General features: G+C 44.1%; 1 protein-coding gene across 1 annotated transcript; it reads left to right on the top strand.

Moving 5' to 3' along the window:
* Positions 1 to 2,128: 2,128 nt before the first annotated feature.
* On the top strand, positions 2,129 to 20,440 carry LOC6524136 (hormone receptor 4). Its single transcript, XM_002099964.4, has 3 exons — positions 2,129 to 2,962; positions 13,871 to 14,646; positions 18,597 to 20,440. The coding sequence occupies exons 1-3, from the start codon at positions 2,428 to 2,430 to the stop codon at positions 19,812 to 19,814; spliced, it is 2,529 nt and encodes an 842-aa protein (XP_002100000.1). The 5' UTR covers positions 2,129 to 2,427; the 3' UTR covers positions 19,815 to 20,440.
* The last annotated feature ends 157 nt before the right edge of the window (positions 20,441 to 20,597 follow it).

Genomic DNA, 20,597 nt, shown 5'->3' with positions numbered 1-20,597 from the left:
ATGGCTGCGAACCAATTACGGGGGGAATTGGGCCCCAAACAAAAACAAAAAACAACGTTGGGCCTTTTATCCCAAAGGAATCAATTGTTTGCGCATCTGGATTACGCGTGTAAACTAATAAAATGGTGTTTAAAGGCTTTACTTACACATTTGTGTGGTGCATTTGAAAGAAAGTCACTTTAAATATATATTTTAAAACATATTCATATTGTCGTTCGCATTCTCGAATTTAGTAATTCCATTAATTACGCACTTTTCATCGTTCAATTGGATTTGTTTTATGTGTACTTTTACAATGCCACTTGAGACAGCAAATGCGAAGATTAAAACGAAAAATTCCATTTAGATGGTATCCAAATTGTCAGTTTTAATGGGTTTTATTATTTTATATTGGGTTGGGGTTGGCTAACAAAATAGAACCATTTCAAGGGTCAAGTGAACTTAAAAAGGTAAATCAATAGTAAAATAAAAACGTAATTACGTTGTCACCCATTAACTTTAACCCGATAACTTTTAGCTGTAGATATTGAAATTGTACAAATATCAAGTACTACCAAATGTAATAATAGAGTACGTATATGAAATAACCATTAAATATTAAATTACCAATTAGTTTTCAATCCAACTTCATTTCCCAATAAACCATTACGTTTTGGAGGATATATGGCTTAAAATTTCCAAAATACCCACTCTAAGTCATCTCCCACAGCTTTTTCACTGTGTAGTTTTAGTTACTGAGTGCTAATTACTCAAAATATCCGGCTGACAGGACCAAAAAACCAGCGAAAAGGAAGGGCGGCTTTGTGGGCTGACTAATTGCTAACCAAGCAGTTAATTGAAATGGCATATTGATTATGCAATTGTTATGTAATGCGACTAATTAATGTTTGCAAGTGAAATCTGGCGCGAAGAAGGTGGGCAGAGGTGGGTAGGAGAGAGGCGGCGGCTGTCGCAGCTAATCGATAAGAGAGAGACGGGTATACCCAGCAGAAAAGAGACCGGGCGAGCGAAGCTTAATTAACATGACCAACTTTGGCCTGAACAATGCTCGCAATTTGAGGAAAAACGTGGAAAACGGAAGCGGAAAAGCGCAGGGGACTTAAAACTTCCAGGAAAAACTTTACATTCAAAGAGAAAACCGAGAGAGAGAGCAAGAGCGGGAAAAGTGTGAAAAGTTTAAGAGAATAAAGGCATTTTTTGGAGAGGTTCCAATTTGATTTGCAGGCCAACCGATTTTATTCCGTGTTACAAAAATATAACAAAAAAAGGTTTAATTATAAGAACTTGTTTAAAGAGCCCCAAGCTGTTCATTTTATAAGTAATGATAATATTGTAAATAAGTCAAATTAAAATAAAAAAAAAGGAAGATCAAGTATAATTTTATTAAAAAGACCTCATACTTAAATTGGTTATTTAGTTTTAGAACCTTACTAACATTTTGTGAGCCCTATAAATTTTGGCGGGAACTATTCGGTAGAAAATCTTCAAAGGTGCTTTTATATAGTGATCTTCCCATAAAATTGATTGTGGTTTACAAAGGGCAACACTTCCAATCTTTGCCTTGATTTGTGTTTATTTATTAACTAAACAAAAAACAAGAAAAAACGTAGAAAAAGATAATTCCAATTACACACGCACTCGCTCACACTCACACAGATGTAGAAATAGATATATATACATGTACAAATATAAACATATAGATAAGGACATATAACATCATTGGCGTCGCAAAACAAACTGAAGTCGAAGAACCAAAAAACTCGGTGTGAAATGAAATCCCGTGTAATTAACACGCACACAAGCAACCCTCACACGCACAGTGTGTACAGTGTACGTGTGAAGGACTTCCAGGCAAGAAAGAGAGCGCGCCATTCGATTTGCTAGCGTGAGAGCGAGAAGGGTGGACGATATCCCCTCTGCATTGGAAGTTCGCTGGTGAGTGAGCGAGACGACTGCAGCACCGCCGCTCGTGCCATCCCGTTTTCGCTCGCAAAGATGGCGCTGCAAGTTGTTTGTGCCCAGTCAGCCTGTGTGTGTGGGAGCGGGCAGCGACGCCGGCAGCACAGTCGGCGCCGGCAGCGGCGTTCAAAGCGACGCTTTTGCTGGCGTGCAGTTCGCTTTTTAATTTCAGTTCGTTTTCGAACGCCGCACCGAACGCTCCAGCGCTCAAAAACACACACAATTAGATAAAAACAATAAAAGCAAATCCAATCCACAATTGCAACCCACACAAGTGCGTGAGTGAACCTATTTTTTCCTGTGTACGTGTGCGTGTGCGTGTGCTTTGCCGCAACTGCCATGAGAGTGTGCAATAAATAGAAACTTGGGAACTCCAAAACGTTTTTCCGAAAACAAACTGAACTGACAACCTAAAAAGGGTATCGCCCACAAGTGTACCACCAATAATCGAAAGTACCGTCGGCAAACATGCAGGCCACCAAGATGCGTACTCCGTTTGCCATTCAGGAGATCCTGGGACTGGGCGCCTATCAGCAGCAGGGCAGTGCCAGTGCCACGCCCTCGGAGGCGCCGCCCTCGCCGGCAGCCACGCCCCCGCCCACAGCGAGTACGCCCGCAAATGGCTCCCTATCCGCCGGACAGCAGCAACAGCAGCAGCAGCAGCAACAACAGCAACAGCTGCAGCAGCAACAACAGCAGGCGATCGACAGCCTCCGCGAATCCAGATCCATATCGCCGGATGTCTCCAGACTCTCGGCCGCTGCAGCAGCGGCAGCGGCGGCTGCCGCCCACTGCCAACTGCCCGTCTTCAATCCGGCCAACTTCTATGCCGCCGCCGGCTATGCCGCTGCAGCGGATCCGGGCAACGCGGCCGCCGCCCACCACCACCACATGACCACCCTGGCGGCGGCCGCCTATCTCCGGGGATTCCTGCCGCCCGGATTCAGCACGCCCCACGAGTTCCGGGGCCACTTCCAGCAGCACTTCGGCGCTCAGTTTGCAGGTGAGTGGCGTTTCCCGATTGACTGATTGACTGGCCAATTACTATTGCTGGCTTATTATTCACGTCAATGGATGTGGTCAGTGCTTGGAAATTAAACTTATTCATATATATATTCAAAGAGGATTCGTGGGCCAGAGAGCTTCTGATGAGCATTGCGTTTCGCTAAAATAGATTATATCTACACAATCATATTATTTCATTTGCCGCAAACTTTCTGATAAGGTTGGCGTTATATATTGGCAATACCTTTCTTAAGCAAAGAACTGCCAATGAATACTTTTTAAACAATTCAGTGTTTAGTGAATTCCCTTTGCTGCGAGCGATAATCTAGCAAAAAACATATTCCACTTGCACTTTGCCAGTCGGTTACTTCAAGTTCAAATTCAAAGGGGGTACAGCGGTGAAGTTAGGCGGCTAATTAGGGGGAGTGCGGGGCAAGGAGCTGCGTATGTGGCATGGAACACTCTGTTGCATCTGCTGTACGGGTGCAGCCAAGTGGCAACCGCATCTGTCTCCTGCATTCCGCACTTCGCACTCCGTGCCCCGAATCTGTCGTCCTGCATCCTTTTTGCCCACCCGTAGGCGCAACTAATAAGCTCAAAGGGGTTGGCAATCGAGTTGCGTCCGCATTGGAGTTAAAACAATGAAGCGACACGATTAAGCACAGGACAAAGAACGAGTATGCTGGCGTAGGGGAGGTGGCGGGGGTCCGAGCTTATTAATAACACTCGTGCACTCGCAAAAAAACCAATTGACAATGGAATATGGAGCGCAGAAAAGTTTAAAGATCAAGCTCATTTATTTCTTAAGCACTAAGAATGGAACTCTGAACTGAAATCTACGCTATTCTTTCAATCGGAACAGAATACAAATTAATTTACCTATGATGTAATCATAAAAAATATATTTGCATTGGTATTGAAACATAGTGTTGTTTGCAGAATGTAAATATAGATCTAACCATTTCGGCGAGATCCTTATGATTTCCATAATAAAATCACAAATGGTTTTTTCCCAGTGTACGCCAAAGAATGAGGGAGGAATAGACAGGGGGCGTGGCAGGGGCAAGGGGCGGCGGACAGGGGCGTTTTGTGAGCAGCAGCCGTCCTGTCAGCAAAGTGTGAAATCTCACACACACTTCACTCGAGCCACGATTTCGGTGCCTCTGTGTGTGTAAGAGTGTGTGTGTATCGCTAATTAAGCGAATAATTTTCAGTGAAATTAGCAAACTCCAGTTGGCACGAGCATCCATCAAAATGCGATAGCCAGTGGAGCTTCATTGAATGAAATTAAAGCTCCGGTGAATTCGGTAATGAAACATTGAATTATATAATACGTACATGCACATACGTCATTTTAGAACGTACAATTTGAAATGTATATGCATACATAGTTTGGCAAATTCAATATTTTATAGTGCCATGTTCTGATTACTTTTGAAAACTATTTGGGATATAAACATTATAGTAACTTTAACATTCTTACTAGCTTATGCTCAGTTACCATGCCAAAATGCCACGCCCGCGCAAAATTTTCACCTGAATTGCCCATTTCTTTTCCGCACATTTTCCACACATTTTCCACGAGCACACACTCATCAACAACACCCACACTCACACTCGCACACATCGCAAACGCAATTGTATCCGAGAGTTACACGCACTTAATTTGTTAAATTTTCACACTTTACATCTGTTTATTTGTCATTCCGCTCCCTTTGTGTGGTTCCTCGGTTCGGTTTCTTCGTTTGTCATTCAGACATTCAGTCATTCCGTCATTGTCATTCCGTCATTGTTGACCTTTCCGGGAGCTGCTGGCAGCCACTTTAAAGTGGTCTTTATCTGGCTCTACTTCTAGTTCTACCTTTGCACTGAGCGAAAAGTTCCAATCATTACTGAATTACATTTTACTTTTACATTTTAATAATTAGTAATATTATAATCGTATTAGTTACATTTCCACCTAGTTCATGACGAAATCCATTCACTGAAAACCTTTTTATTCACCGCAAGTCAAAGTACTCGATGTACTCGAGTACAAGTACATAGTTTTTTTCGCCTGCATCCTGGGCACATCCTGGCATATCCTGGCACATCCTTTGCGACTTGTTCTCGTTAGTCATGCCCATCGTGGTCTATTTGCCGAAGGTCCGTTCGCACTTTGTTTGCACAACAGCAGAAGTTGAGACCCCGAGGCTCCTTGCGAGCGGTAAAAAAGGCAACGAACGGCGTGTCCTTTCCCGGCCATTGGATACTAGCTGCTGGATCCACTGGATCCGCAGGACACGAGGCGTTAGTTTCGGAGGCAAATTGTGTACAAAATAAATCGACTCGAGTGGTTAACCGCAGCTGTAACATTGGAAAAATGGAGGCGTGAGTGTATGGATGTGCAGCATCCTTTCAATTTTCCACTCCTCTCCAGGTTTTCTTCCCTCTTTTTTTTTGTTGTCTGGCAAAATTGCTACTTGCACGTTGTTAGCCTTAATTTGAGTGGCCATTGAGGAGCTCTCTTTTCACCTTGGCTTTCTGGTTCTAATAAATATTTACCCGAGAGATCCTTGGCGTATGTTGTGTCCTTTTGTTCGCAGAGCTGGCGAACTATTTTTCTTTCCCTTTTCTTTCCTGATATTTGCCTTGTTGGCCGTGTTTGTCTTGTACCATCTTGTATCTTGTATCTTTATTTTTCCTCACACATTTGGCTGAGTCGTCTGGTAAGCCATTTGGTTGTCAGTGCCTCTTTTTCTCGCCTCTCGCCCATTGTTGTCTTGCCGCCTTAGTCATGGGCAATTTTTCCCTGGATTTTGTCTTAATGACAAATAATTGCAGACAAATTGGTTCCCCCTAATTGTGTTTCCCCTAGGGAAGAAAAAAATTGTACAGCGGATGAACAACTTTGGGAAAGTGTTCTGCCACAGTTTCCATTGATCGAATGATTAACAAATTAACTTGAATCGTTTAACGATTGCCACAGTTAGAGAAACATATTTGGTTTACTTTAGAAACTGTTTACACTTTCCTCAAGTATGGTTTAATCCTCTACATGAACTCCAAAATAAATTTATATATATATATAGTACAAAAAAAAGGTCCTTTGTCGCGCGTGTCCTTGCCGACTGAAAATCAATCGCACCAATTTTGAAAGCCAAAAAATAATTACCACAAAAAAACCGGAATAAAGGACCCCAAAACCCGCTGGAAAATAAAACCTCAAAAAATAGCAGCACGATAAGAATCTTCGCTCTTCAGAAACATAATGTTCGAGGGGTACGAGGTGTCTGAGATATTTTTGCGATATTATTGTGCTCCGCAAGGACGCACTTCCGAGACAAATCCTTGCACATTTCCTGCCCCTGCCGCAAAGGAAATACGATAGTTTTTCGCACCGAGAAGCAGAGGAAAACTGCGGGAAAATTTCTATAAAAATTGTACACAAATTGCTATATCAAGTGTTAATTATGTGACAATGAGTAGGTCGAAAGAAAAAAAAACTATAAGGAAAGGAAAACGAGAACAAGAACGAAAACGAAAAGAGCAGCTATTATTTTCTTAATAATTTTTTAATTAGAAAACTTCAAGTTTGGGTTTCAACGAAATGAAACGAAAACAAATATGGCTGGATGATACGCGTGGTTTTCACATTTAGGGACAGGCACAGGGACAGGCAGGGACTGGTGCGGAGGCAGGTTTTTTCCCAAAATGTTATTTCCATCGAAGTGCAACCGAAATGCACCGAAGTGGCCCCGCTGGATAAACAGATAAACAGAGGGCCACAGCCAAAGCCAAAGCCGGAGCCAGAAATTGATGACAACAAGTGGCAGGCATTGAAAGGAGCTCGGTCCGTCCAAAAATTTTAACCAGCTGCATGATCAGCCAAATGCAACCTGGACCACAACCACAACCACTCCACTTCAGGCTGCAGTTGCACTCGTAGTCGCAGTCGTCGTCATTTTCCTAGGAAGCACTCGAGAGCGGCGTGTAAACAACTTGCACAGACACCATTGCATATATAGCTACAGCTACAGCTAGAGATACAGATACAGATGCAGGTACAGATACAGATACAGATATAGATTTTCCAGCCTTTTGGGTCTCAGGGTCCGAGATGGAGCCGAAGATTGGAGTCCGCCAACTACCAACTTCCAGCCACAAACTATATAAACCTACAAGGCTAGTCAGCGCATCAGTTAAGTGGCTTTGTTCGCCAGTTTAAGCCCAATCCATTCCAGTCCCAATCCCAATCTCAGTACCAATACCAATCCCAATCCCCCCGAGCTCGAGCATTTTCTGCATGATTTTGCAGTTAAGCCCCCAGAGGGCAAACAGCGTTCAGCATTCAGCATTTGGGGCCAAGTGGCATTTGGGAAAATTGCATGGACAGCAGGCGAGCATGATGGACAATTTTTAGCCAGTCAGTGCTGGAGATGCATTTTGCCGAATTCAAAAATCCGTTTGGAAGGAGTAGGGCAATAAGTATAGATAGATGATGCGCTAAGAATGGGAAAACTTATTCACTGGAAATCGGAGCCATGGGAAAGAATCTAAGATATAAGTAACCACGCATTGGACCTACTCAAATCATTTACTTTAAAAAGAAAGACAAAATATAAAGATATATTTTAATAGCATTAAGTAAAAAGATTAACTGAGTAGCTATGCTAATTGGCCATTGATAACACCTATTTCAGAACGAGAGGATGTTGTACCTCTAGTCGTCTATAAAAATGGGATAATAGCCCGAATTTCCATTTTATTTCCCATCATCATTCGCAATTACCTCGACAAATTTTGGCACTTTAATTGCCGTTAATCGTTAATCGAATCAAATGCCCAAAAGTAAACTTGCGCCACTTTCGCACACTCATTGCGGCATTTTCATAGCGTTGCGTGTGCGCAAATTGAATATTAAACGTGTTAATCCATTTTATGACCTCGCAGAGAACCCAAAAGTTGGCATAGCTGCTAAGGGTCTTATTTTATTTGCCGATCTTAACACACAAGCACCCATTTGATGCGGAGGTTGGGGGTGTTGCTTCGCCTTTAAAAGGCGTTTGACTTTTTATTAATTTCCCTGTTGACAGCAATTTGCAACGCTACACGAATTTGTTACCACCGAATAACACACACAAATACACACACACACACACACACACACATATATACACATATGTAAAGGGGGTGGTATAAAGTTTTCGGTTGTTATATGTGTTTGTAACGAAACGGCCGGAAAAACTTCCGCATGTGTTGATGGGTTAATAAATATTTGAGCACACACAAACAGGCATTTTAACACCCTGCTGTGTAAGTGTGAGTGCTTGTGTGTGTGTGTGTGTTTTTATATTTACCGCTATTTCCGCACAGCATTTACAGTGTTGTAAAACGTTGCCATCCGAAATGGACAGACCACAAAAGGGTTGTTGGTCCTTCGGCTGTTTCGTTTGCCGGTTTCGAGTTAGTTGCCCATTTAAATGGAACAACGTTCCGACCGACCATTTGCAAGGTGGCCCAAATTGAGGGCCGAAAAGTGCTCAATTCCAAACTGTGCCCTGCCCGTTTTATGGCCAAATGAATTTTACAAAAGTGAAACATACACATTTCGGCTTGGCTTCTGATTCGAATCATGTTTTTGCTGGTTTGCTTTTTTTTGTTATGTAGATAAAGCGGTAAGAATGTGTTGAAATGGTTTAGATTGCCCTGGTATATTTAAATGTATTATCTTCAAGGTGGGATATACTAGTATATCCGAATAACCCACTTTAAAACCGTAAACATAAACTTTAACCCCAGCTTTACGACTCAAGTACGAACAACACAATTTTCCCCTTTCAATTTCCCCACACCTCCAGCTCGATATGTGCCATTGCTGGCTGAATTTCATTAGCTAATAGCCACCTATTCGAGCCACGCCCACTTTGCGAACTACAGAAGCCAACTGAACGCGAAATAATGTCTAATTATAAGGTGAAAATGGGGAAGGGGGGAGGGGTCTGTTTGGGAAAACTGTTTGTGCGCAGCAGCGGCAGAGGTAAACGTCGGAGAAAAGCTGAGAAAAGCTCCTGACTCACTCAAGTGTCGGGCGTATAAATAAATTAAAAGCGGAAGAATGCAAAGCGAGACGAGAGCAACAGCAGCAGCAGAAGCAGAAGCGAATTTCAAGGGGCCAGCGAAAGGAAAATCGCACTAACTACCCAATTATTTCATTCAGGCTTCACTGCTTCGCTGCCGAATGGATGGAAAAACAGAAACGGAAAGCTTTCAAACAAACAGAGGAAAATACAAAAAAAAATATAAAAAGCGGTAGGAGAAAAGACCAGGGAAAACACGGCTAAACAACAACAAGGAAAAAAGGCAGAAAATCAGCTTGAAAATCGAAATACAATACACAGCAACAATGCGTCAAGTGGTTGGGTGTTTTGGGGGGAGGCGTTGGAAAATCCGTTGGCGGGGGTTTTCAAGGCGAGTAAGCAAATTTAAGCACAGCTCGGAAAATCAATGGCTGCAAGTCTGCAAATAAAAAAAAAAGCGAGCGAAATTGAAAAATAAGCGTAACACAAAACCAAGAGCGGGAAAAGCCCGCGGCCCCACAACACCCCACTTTTCCACACCTTCCCAGCGATTTTTTTCTGCAATTGTCATTGTCTGATTGTTGCTTTTCCCTTGGCGTTTCTTGCCATTGCTTTTTGTTTGAGTTTCAACAGGGAAATGGAGTGTACTGTGCAGCCCAAGGATTCAAAAATACATTCTAATTAATTGATCGTTGTTTAGGCTATATAAATATATTAAATAAAATTGATTAAACTACTTTTGGGAACTACCTTTTTACAGCTAATAACACTTGCTCTCACATATTTCACTTCACCTTGCAAATAGTTTTCATTCTATTATTTAAACTTAAAGCGGAAAATCCCGCTATCTCTGGCTGTGTGTGTCCCGCTTCCACACACACACAAACACTGATCCGCCATCTTGGAAAAACAACGCCTTTTCGTATTTATTACAACAGCAAGGGCAATAGGAACGGCAACAAAGCGAAATGCGAGCGCAAATCGAGTTAACGAGCTAACTGCGGGACGTCCAGCCGCCCACACTGCTAAAGTCCTCCAAAATAAAACCTCGGAAAAGCAGCCCCCCCACTGTAAAAACCCCGAAAATTTCGTTTCCCCCGCGGCGACAAACAACCACCCGAAAATGTGGGAGACATGCCGAAAAGGCAACCCCAAAACAAAAAGCAAGTCTTCTCGTTGTGCAACAACTAACAAGTTGGGTGGAAGGCAGCCAACCCAGACAACCCAGCCACCCAGCCACCCAGACATCCCAACACCCCACCACCCAACCACCCACTTGCCTTGCCATTTTTCTTTTACCACTTTGCTTCTTCAACTTATTTACGTCTCCATTACAAATAATTGCGCGTCATATTGGCTCAGCTATACTTAGCCCTCGTCTTTCGCCCCAGACGAGAAAAGCCAACCCCCAGAAAAACGCCCGGAAAAACGGGCCACCCACCCGGCAATGCCACCGCCACCACCAGCACCACCCAATGGGGCAATGTTGCCTTGGCGCAAATAAATACGTTTTTCTTATTGGGGTCCAAAAAAAAAATAAACTAACAAGGAAAATGGAAGAGGAAAAAAGTAGGAGAGCAGGGGAAAAAGGAAAAGTCCACATTTTTCGCCTAGACAACCGCCTCCTTGTAAAAAGTGTGTAAGTAGTAAATACGCTTGAGTATTATTAACGTAAATGCAAAATTGCCAATTTCGAGTGTATTTCCTGTCAACAGAAATTTTCTTCTTTTTTCCCGCTTCCTCCCTTCCTTCCTCTCTCTCTCTCTCATTCTACGTCGAAAATAAAATTAAAAGCGGAAAAATAAAATGTTGGAGAGGAGGGAAGTATAAATCGTTTGTAAGGGGGGCAGCGTCGGTTTCGCTGGGTTTTCTGCATTTACTTCTTATATCGCCTGGTGGCACCCATGTGGCCCATCCACTAAATTGTTCAGCTACTACGCAATGATGCACTGCAAAAGAAAACTCAGCAAAAATGGGCAAAAACGAGAATTTCTAAAGTTGAGTTCTAACTGACTGCGACTGCTTAAATCAGCAGATAAGTCGTTCATATAGCAGTTCCGTTTGAGTGTAGACGATTTCTGCGAGTGTAATCGCGTTAGAAAACGACCCAAGACAGGCATAGATCCACTTTACTCCACTCCACTCCACAACACTCCACTCCATTCCACTCCACTCTACTTTACTCCTGATGCCAAACGGTGGTTGGTGGGCTTTTATTAATATGTCTGGCAATTTCAATTTGACTTTATTGGTAATTTTACATTTGGTCGCTGGAGAATGGCGGGGGGTCCTTTTGGAGGATCTGCTACTTGGACGGCTGCCATTTATCAGGAGGAGTTCCCCGGGGTAGTCGAGTCCATAAATCCCATTCGCCTGATGGGATAGGTTGTTCGAAAACTACAGAAAGAGCTCCAGTTTGCGGGCACAAATTAAAGCAATAAATATGCATAGTACTGCCAAGTGGAAAAGCTAAGGGAACGTTTAAGGGTAAACTTGGGTAAACTAAGGTCAAACTAAACACATACAAATTCCAGCGTTAAATCACTAGATTTCCAAGTTAATCAGTCACTTTCAACAGAAAGCAGCAGTTGAACTAAGCGCCGAAACCAATTAAATACGCCAATAAATTGGCATATTATCGTGACCGCTTCACTGGGCAGTTGATGAAATTCATGGAATGCCGCACAGAACAAAAGCCATTCGATCAAAATATTGCTTAATTGAACAATTAATCGCGGCACAAAGGATCCCAAAAGGATCCACGTCCCAAGGAGCAGGACACAAAGGAGATGCTCGTATATATTACACCCCCAGCCACAAACCAAAAGAAAAAAAAAAACAGGAAAAGAACTACCGAGTACATATCAAATTAATTTAGGCGGAAAACGAGCCAGGAAAACCCCGCAAAATGGGAATGAACATGAACATGAAAATGAAAACGAAAATGGATAAGGAAAATGGCAAACGGAAAACTTCGGACGGTGGACGGGGGACGGGGGACGGGGGACGAGGGGGACAAAATATCGCATGACAGAAAACAGAAAATCAAGCAACTCATGCCCCGATTGACTTACCCGAGTAGCAAATTAAATTAGTTGACGAACCGAATGAAACTGAACTCAACTCAACGGAATATAAGTGAGCTGGACCAGAGACCAGGCTGTACACTGCGCAAAATTAGGGTCAACTGCAAGGGCAATTAGCAGTAACATGAAATGATGTTCAGATATACAGGCAATTCACAAAAATTTGAAAGTTACATATTGGTACACAAACAAGTTTTGTTTCTAGTTAACAATTTCAGTTGAATAAGCCAATCTATTTGCTCGCAGTGTAGGCGACATCGATAGCTGGCCAAAGTGGCTGACCACTCATCGCCCCCTCCTGTTTATACATATATACAGATATATATATGCATGTATATATTTATATATGTATCATTATGATGGATATTTATAAGTGTGCGAGTGCTTTTTGAAGCACTTCTGCGAGGGTCTGACTTTGGCTTTGTATATATATATATACATATATATATAGATAGGGGATGTGGTGGAGGGCTGGTCAGCTGTCGTTCGCTGACCAGCTAATTGCTAATTGATGTGTGTCTAATTGTGCCGCCAAAGTAGCCAGGCAATAAAAGCACCGCTCGAGGTCCGGCTCCATATAATTATAGAGCACAGAACAGCAAACGGGATGTTTGGGTTGTTGGGTGGCAGAATTAGGTCCAAATTGGTTCGTTACCAAGTTCCCCAGTAAGCGTTTAATCATTTCAATTGATAATTCAATAATACAGGTAAAATACATAGTTTAGAACTGCTTACTGTTTGATATTGGATATTAAAATGCGAGTTACCCCAAAACCCATTAGCCTTTATTAAGCCATCTATAACAGAGTATACTCCATCAATGGATTGGTCACATTAAGTGGCCGGAAGCGCAGCAAAGAAAAGATAGACGACCTCATTCTCATCATCAGCATTATCATTATTAAGTATTATCCCTTTGAATCGGCTCTCTCTAGTAATCACAATAGAACGCCCTGTGCAACACGCCTAAGCCGATTCGCGTTTAATTTGAGACCGAAAAAAGGGCTAAACCACTTAACACCCTAACACTCTAATTGTCAAAACAAAGACGGCACACGAAACTGAGGACCCAGTACCCAGTACCCAGGACACAGGACCTTCGTTCTTCGTCCTTTCGTCCTTTGGTCCTTTTCCGCCAATTTTCGGTTTTCCGCCTTACCGTCATCCGTCATCCTCAAGGAGCCAGAGCAGCCAAGCCAAGCCAAAGAAAATATTTACCATCCAAAGGGTGTGTGTTGCTATTTTGTCGATTTTCTAGGAAGGTGCAAACACACAAACACACAAACACACGAAACACATTTAACCCTTCGCTGACATTTGAATAAAAATCCAGGCAACTTGTCAAAATCTACGCGACACAATCGAGCTGAATGGGCATGGAGCATGGATTTTCCAGCTGCCGCTTTATCGTGTGCGAAAAATCGACTTCTCGAATATCTGCTCGCCATTGTCTGCCATTTAAGGGAAATAGGATTTGCCACAGGGATTGGGTTTTGCTTTCGGTTTTGCTATTTGGCCAGGGTTTTTGTCTGAATTCGGAATCGGGAATCGGGGGCCACATACATCTTACATGTGTTCAGCAAGCGCCAGGAATTCGCATTGGCACATGGAAAGGGGTATATATAGGGAAATATGAACGCAAGCCTTTCCGCACTTGAATATTTTTTCAGGCAGACCAACTACTCTTGGAACAGTAGTTCCTTCTTACATATAATATATAAAAATGGATCACTTACCCCTCATATCCCATTTTCTCCGCAGAACAAGCAGCCGCTCGTGGTCAGGAGTACGCCAGCAGCTTGGCCAACGCCAGTGGAGATGAGCAGTCGCCCAGCAAAAATAGCAGTTCATCGGGCAACGGCGGATCCGGCGGATCGGGATCGGGATCTGGTGGCGGCAATCCGACCTCCAATGGCCTAGGACACCTGAGCTCGCCAACGGCCAGTAATGGTGGATCCGGTGGAGGAGCCGGCGTCGGTGGATTGGGCGGAGGATCGGGCACGTCGGGCAGCAGTTCGTCGACATCTGGAAACGGCGGGAACGGAGGCAGCTCCGGCAGTCGCTCCTCGCCCGCTGGTCCGCATCACTCGGCCGCTCTGGCCGCCCATCAGCATGCAGCGGCTGCTGCGGCCGCCGCTCATCATCATGCCGCTGCCGCTGCCGCCGCCCATCATGCACACCACGCCCACGCTCAGGCGCACGCCCATGCTCATGCCCATGTCCACGCCCATGCCGCTCACGCCGCCCATGCCGCCCACGCCCATGCCCATCATTCCGAGGCGTTTCTGGGAGCAGCGGGCGGAGCTGGTGGCAATCCCAACAGCCTGCTGGCCGCCCACGGTGCCGACGTCCTTGTGGGTCCTGGCGGCACCGGTCCCGGCGGCAAGAAGAAGAACAAGCGGCGCCACGGACGCACGATCTTCACCAGCAGCCAGCTGGAGGAGCTGGAGAAGGCCTTCAAGGAGGCACACTACCCGGACGTGAGTGCGCGGGAGCTGCTGTCCATGAAAACTGGCCTTGCCGAGGATCGCATTCAGGTGAGCCCTCGTCCATGCATATGTATCTGGAATGAAAACCAATATATCAGGTTAGAGGTGAACACGGATTGATATAGCCAGGATTTACCTTTGGAAGATTGGGATTGGGATTGGGGGATTGGTTTTGGGATTGGGGGCCATGCGGCTGTCACGTAGCACTGCCGACTGAGGATGCGCGGGCCATCAGCTGCCATTTTACGGCCATTTTTTATGGGCTTTTTTTTATAGCAGTTCCGCAAAGATTGCAATCAAAGGCGGCTTCGATTCGAGGGGAGTGTTTTGGCCGCGAATGGTGGATGGTAGATGGTGGAGCTCCGTGTGAGGGAAATGCACAAATGGGGAGTGCGAATGGCACTTGGCAAGTGTTGCCACACGTAATGAGGCCTCGCTGATTACGTAATTACGAGTGCACACAATTGCAATTGCAACGTACAAGTAGCGAAACAAAAACGGAAACGGAATGAAGTAAGAAAACGTGGCGACCGGCACTCGCCGACACTCCAAAATAAACACAAAAAAAAACACACACAAAAATTCGATACAAGAGCGCGAAACGCGAGGTGCGAGCTTCAAAATTGCAAATTACACTGATTCGATAATGCAAACCGAAGGCAAGTGAAGCACAAAGAGCAAACAAGTTCAAATTAGAGTCGCAGAGAGTATCATTACACATAAGAGGGCTTCAAACGAGAGAAATCAACCAAGAAACAGTTAGAAAAGAGATCGCATCTTGGCACGCGTTTACTCTTTCTCTCTCTTTCAGTTGCAACGGCTAACAGTTAAGTAGCCTCGAAATTGTTTGATTAAAGTGCGCATATCGGATTTAAAATAGAAAGAGATTTCTTTTAACTTAGACTACAAACACGCGAGATCGAGAACGCAAATAGCATTTTACTTTTTTTGGGGACTGCTCGCTAATAAATCAACCCCACTTGTCCCGTTACTCCATTAACCACTTGAAAAGCCGCAAGATGGCGCCACATCAAATGCACTGTAAGTGCGAGCGTGGGTGTGAGTGCATTTCGCTTTTTGCATTTGTGTGCGAAAATCAAATTAACAAGCACAATTGGCTGAAAGGCAACAAAAAAAACAAGCAAAAAGCGAAACAACAACAACAACGACGACACAAGCCGACAGTCGGGGCAGAATGAAGAAGAGGAAGAGCTGCAGTAAATATAAAACCGAAGCACTCACACACATGCAAATACACTTCAATTAAGTGCAAATATGGCGCACAGCTGGAAGAGAAGAGTGAAGGAGGAGGAGAATGAGACGAAGAGGTGATGGGGAGGAGGCGAAGAGGAGAGGCAATCATTAGCAGCACTATAAGAATGGGCGGAGAAAGGGGCGGGCGAAAGAGGAAATGGGCCGAGGAAGAGGAAGAGAAACGGCAGCCATGCAAAACTTCGGAAAAAACATCCGAACTTTTTTCATCCTCTCCCTTTCTCTCTTTGCGCGTTTTTTGCCTGCCGCTTTTAATTGCATTCCATTTTGCGTGCATTTCGCGTATTATGTGTGTGTTTTTTTCTCGCAATTCTTCCCCTTTTTTCGATTTTGCATAAATTTGCCCCTCGACGCGAAGCAAAAGAAACATGGCCAAACACGTTTTTCAGTCCATCTCCCTCACTCTATCTTTCTCTTTCACTGGAAGCGCGTGCTCTCTCACTCACACTTATTGGCTGTTATGCAGCGCTTTTTGGCTCTTGCGAGTTGCCAAAAACGTTGCCATTGCCAAAAGTTAACGAACAGGCGACAAAAGTGTCAGGAAATCAACTTGTATGGCCAGTTTTAAGCTGAAATTTTCTGCCTTAAGACAAGTATTTACTTAGTATTGCTTATAGTCCCAGATTTGTCAAGAACATATTATTACCACCAGTTGACTTAGGTTATAAGTGATATATCTGAGCAATAAGACGCTTTTGTCACCTGTTGAAGGTGGGACAAGGACGAAGCTAGGAACTGCATTGTCTGCCAATTTTCCAATTTCCTTGCCGCCCTTTTTTGCTTGCTAATTTCCACACACACACACGCAAACAGAGAAAAGGGAAAACAAAGAGCAGTCCAGTTGAGAAAACAAAAAACAATCTCGATTTAAAACAATGCATATTGCGATAAATGGAAAGAAAAAAGTGCAATTGCACTTCACCGCATGCTCAAATTTTTCCAAATTGCCATAAAAATGCCACTTTCAATACGCGATTTTCGAAAGACAAAAGAAACTGCACTTGCACTTCAAAGACAAACAAAAAAGAGCAGAAGAGTTTCACTTTTTTTTCATTTCCTCAAGGGTTCTTTGGTTCAAAAAAAAAAAAAAAGAAATCAAAAGAAACTGGAATTTCAAAACTTTTAAATTGCGCAAGGAGGCGAACCATTAAATAAATTGATTTCAAATTGCTTAATAAGATTTCAAAAGGGGAAATTGCATTTTTGAAAAGACACTTTTATTTTGAATGCAAAAAGCATAAAAGCGTGTGAGCCAAATGCATTTTTAAGTAATTTTGCAGAAATGCAAATTAATTGCACACATAAAGTCAAAGCTGCATTTAACACCAATTAAAGTGCACATTTTTAACTGCAATAAAACGTAACAGCCAGCTCACTAACAATTGCAAATTGCGAATTGCGAATTACGAGTTGCACCATCTATATTTAGTATGTTTTTTGTTGTTTTGTAATTTTGCATAATTTCGTTGCTCCTTGCATTAATTACACACTTCTGCCTTTCTTTGCTGCCGCGCTTTTAATGAGCTGTTAATATCAGCGCACAAAAAACGAAATTAAAAATGATTATGCATAATTATGTAATTAACATTTAAACAAAAGAGGTTATGGCTGTGCAGCAAAGGCATTCAACAAATTGCTATTCGCGTGTCCCCCTTCATTTTCTAACTTTTTTCGCTTTTTCCAAAAAGTCTGCATAGTTTTACTTCAGTACTGGGGTTTGAAAAAATCGAAATTGAAATGTTTACATATTTGCAGAGCTACTTTTAATGGCATAAGCAATTGAGCTGTTTTTTAGGCACTTTTTAAAAGGCCATTCATCATGGCATTAGCCACACCGATTGAGTTTTAGCCAGTCCGCCCAGAAGGGACGCATCCCCCAGATACATGCGTACTCAGATACAGATACAGATACATATTCGGCTTCAGATACAGATACAGATACAGATACAGATGCGCATACAGATGCAAGGGGGTGGTGTTAAGTGTTGTCAACTCAAGCAGATTTAATTTGCCATGTACTCGCTTTGCTTTTTTCGTGTTGCCGCTCAAGTGCAACAATAAACAAGGCGTACAAATGTAAATGCAAATGTTGACATCACACCGACTCGAATAAAATAAAAAATAAAATATAAAAAAAACAAATGTGCAGGACGAGGCCGCGTGGCGAAATGGTGGGGGAGTTTAAAGCGATTCGTTCCTTGGCTCTTCGTCCTTCGTCCTTGGTCCTTGGTCCCTCGTAAGCGGTCCTTCGTCCTTGGTCCTTGGAGAATTGCGGCACATGTCGCTGCTGCTGCAGCAACCCTGGGAAAACTTGAACTTTTCACAACAGCAGATTAAGTTGTCCCCGGGGAAAGCGGGTGAAAACGGCCGCAAACTTGGCGAAAATTGAAAATTGACCGTTTAATGTCGTCGGCTGGCAGCATTTCTTGTTAATGTTTAATGTTGTTACTAATAAGTACTTGAACAAGTGTTGTTGTTATTGTGACAAAGAGGCAGGGGGAGGCGGGCAAAGGGGGAGGGGCCCTGTTAAATTAATTAGTTTTTCCCAACCCGGATTTTCACATTCTTTGTGCTCGACGATAATTTCTTCATTTAATCTGCGGATTATTGCGTTACTTTGAAACCTTTACGAGCTTAGATCTGATCTAATGTATATTAAGTTAGTGTAGTTATGGTCTACAGTTGGCCCCCACTAATTGGCGCATCCTTTTGTCCCGCATCCGCAGGTGTGGTACCAGAATCGACGGGCCAAGTGGCGCAAGACGGAAAAGTGCTGGGGCCACAGCACCAAAATGGCCGAGTATGGATTGTACGGAGCGATGGTGAGGCACTCGCTGCCGCTGCCGGAGACGATCATCAAGTCGGCCAAGGAGGACGAGTCGGTGGCGCCGTGGCTGCTGGGCATGCACAAGAAGTCGCTGGAGGCCGCCGAGCTGCTCAAGAGCGACGAGAGTGACCGGGAGACGCCCACCTCGGATGACACGAACACCAGCTACTCGGCGGGCAGCACCCACAATTCACCGATCTCCAGTTTCTCGATCTCGCGTCTCCTCTTTGACGCACCACCGCCGGCGGCGGGTTCCGCTGGTGGCAAGGGACACCACCATCATCATCATCATCACCACAAGGGCCACCATCATGCCCACGTTCATGCCCAGGCGCAGGCGCACGCCCACATGCTGCTGCACCATCAGCAGCAACAGCAGCAGCAGCAGCAACACCACCACCACCACCACTTGCACGCGGCAGAGAGCTCCTTGCAGCAGCAGCAGCAGCAAGTTGCAGGCTCGGGCTCAGGCTCGGGTTCAGGATCCGGTTCGGGATCGGGAGCGGGTGCGGGTTCGGGATCGGCTGGACCACCGGCACACCACCCGTACAACCAGCAGCAGCACCTGCACCACCTGCAGCAACTGCAGCAGCAGCAACAACAGCAGGCGGCGCAGCAGCAGCACCACCACCACCAGCACCACAATGCGGTGCACCACATGCACCATCACAATGCCGCCGCCGGTTACGCCGAGGCAGCGGTGGCTGCTGCAGCGGCCGCAGCAGCTGTTGCTGCAGCAGCAAACGCGCGGAATGCAGCGGCCGCCGCCGCAGTGGCAGTGGCATCCGCGTCCGCCTCCGCAGCCGTGACCATTGCGGAATCGGAGGCGGAGGAGGAGCAGGACGACATCGAGGACATGGAGCTGGACAAGGACTGTGAGGTGGAGGAGGATGTGGAGCCCGTGGACAACGATACCAACACCAACAACGAGCACGACAACGACAACGATGTGGACGCGGATGTGGACGCGGACGTGGACGCGGATGCGGATGCGGATGCGGATGGGGACGCCGATCCCGAGATAGACATCTGCGATGACCACGACGAGGAGATGCGTCTGCAGGAGCAGCTGCTGCTGAAAGTGAAGCAGGAGCAGGCGCACCTGGGACCCAGATGAAACATGTACATCGATGTGTTGTTCTAAGGACAACGATAAACCCACAGGATTCGAAACACACATCCGGCTAAATGCAATGAACAATTTAAAAGCGCAAAACGGGCGCAATTCGAATGCCCGCGATAAACAAAAAAATCGTATAAATTAATAGCATTACGTTTATGGCAGAAAAATAAGCAAAACGAAAAAAAAATACGAAAATGAAAATGAAACACAAAAACCTAATCTTAAAACCAAGAAAACATTTTTTTTCATACACCTAAGAAGCACTCGTAATTAATCTATATACAATAACAAATATTCTCTCATTTTTTTTAGTGTAAATATTAAATTATTAACAATACACGCATGAATGATAAAAAACAAAAGAAGAAACAGAAAAACACAAGACATTACCGCGTAAAAAAAGAGCTGCAACGATTTGCGAAATTTTTAAAATATGCTAAATGTGATTTAATTTAGTTGTCCATTCGAAACAAGGCTTTTTATACTTTAAGACCCTTTTTTTTGCGAATTAAAATTAGTGACATTTTTTTTTTTTTGCATCCTATGTCTTACGTCCTGTAAAAATGTACATACCACAATCCAAATTCAATCAATTCAATATAAAACTCACGATCGAAAAAGAAAAACCAGTCCACTGCCTCTGCTATGATTTTTCTCTCATTTTCTTCGTCTTCAGGTTCAAACTTTTTGGCAGAAGAACAAAAAGATACATAGGTAACTGCAAATTGTGTAATTACTTAGAGAAGAAAAACAAAACAAATCCACATACAATACACA

This window comes from Drosophila yakuba, chromosome X, assembly GCF_016746365.2.
Source record: "Drosophila yakuba strain Tai18E2 chromosome X, Prin_Dyak_Tai18E2_2.1, whole genome shotgun sequence".
Classification (NCBI taxonomy): Eukaryota; Metazoa; Arthropoda; class Insecta; order Diptera; family Drosophilidae; genus Drosophila; species Drosophila yakuba.
The sequence above is the reverse complement of the archived record's forward strand: the minus strand, read 5'-3'. Positions and strand labels throughout refer to the sequence as shown.

Bases quoted from the DNA above. Each gene is read 5' to 3' on its own strand.
- LOC6524136 (XM_002099964.4), top strand. From the start codon at position 2,428: ATGCAGGCCACCAAGATGCGTACTCCGTTTGCCATTCAGGAGATCCTG. The intron at 2,963-13,870 runs GTGAGTGGCGTT...TTTTCTCCGCAG, and splicing joins CTTCGGCGCTCAGTTTGCAG to AACAAGCAGCCGCTCGTGGT. The intron at 14,647-18,596 runs GTGAGCCCTCGT...CCGCATCCGCAG, and splicing joins TTGCCGAGGATCGCATTCAG to GTGTGGTACCAGAATCGACG.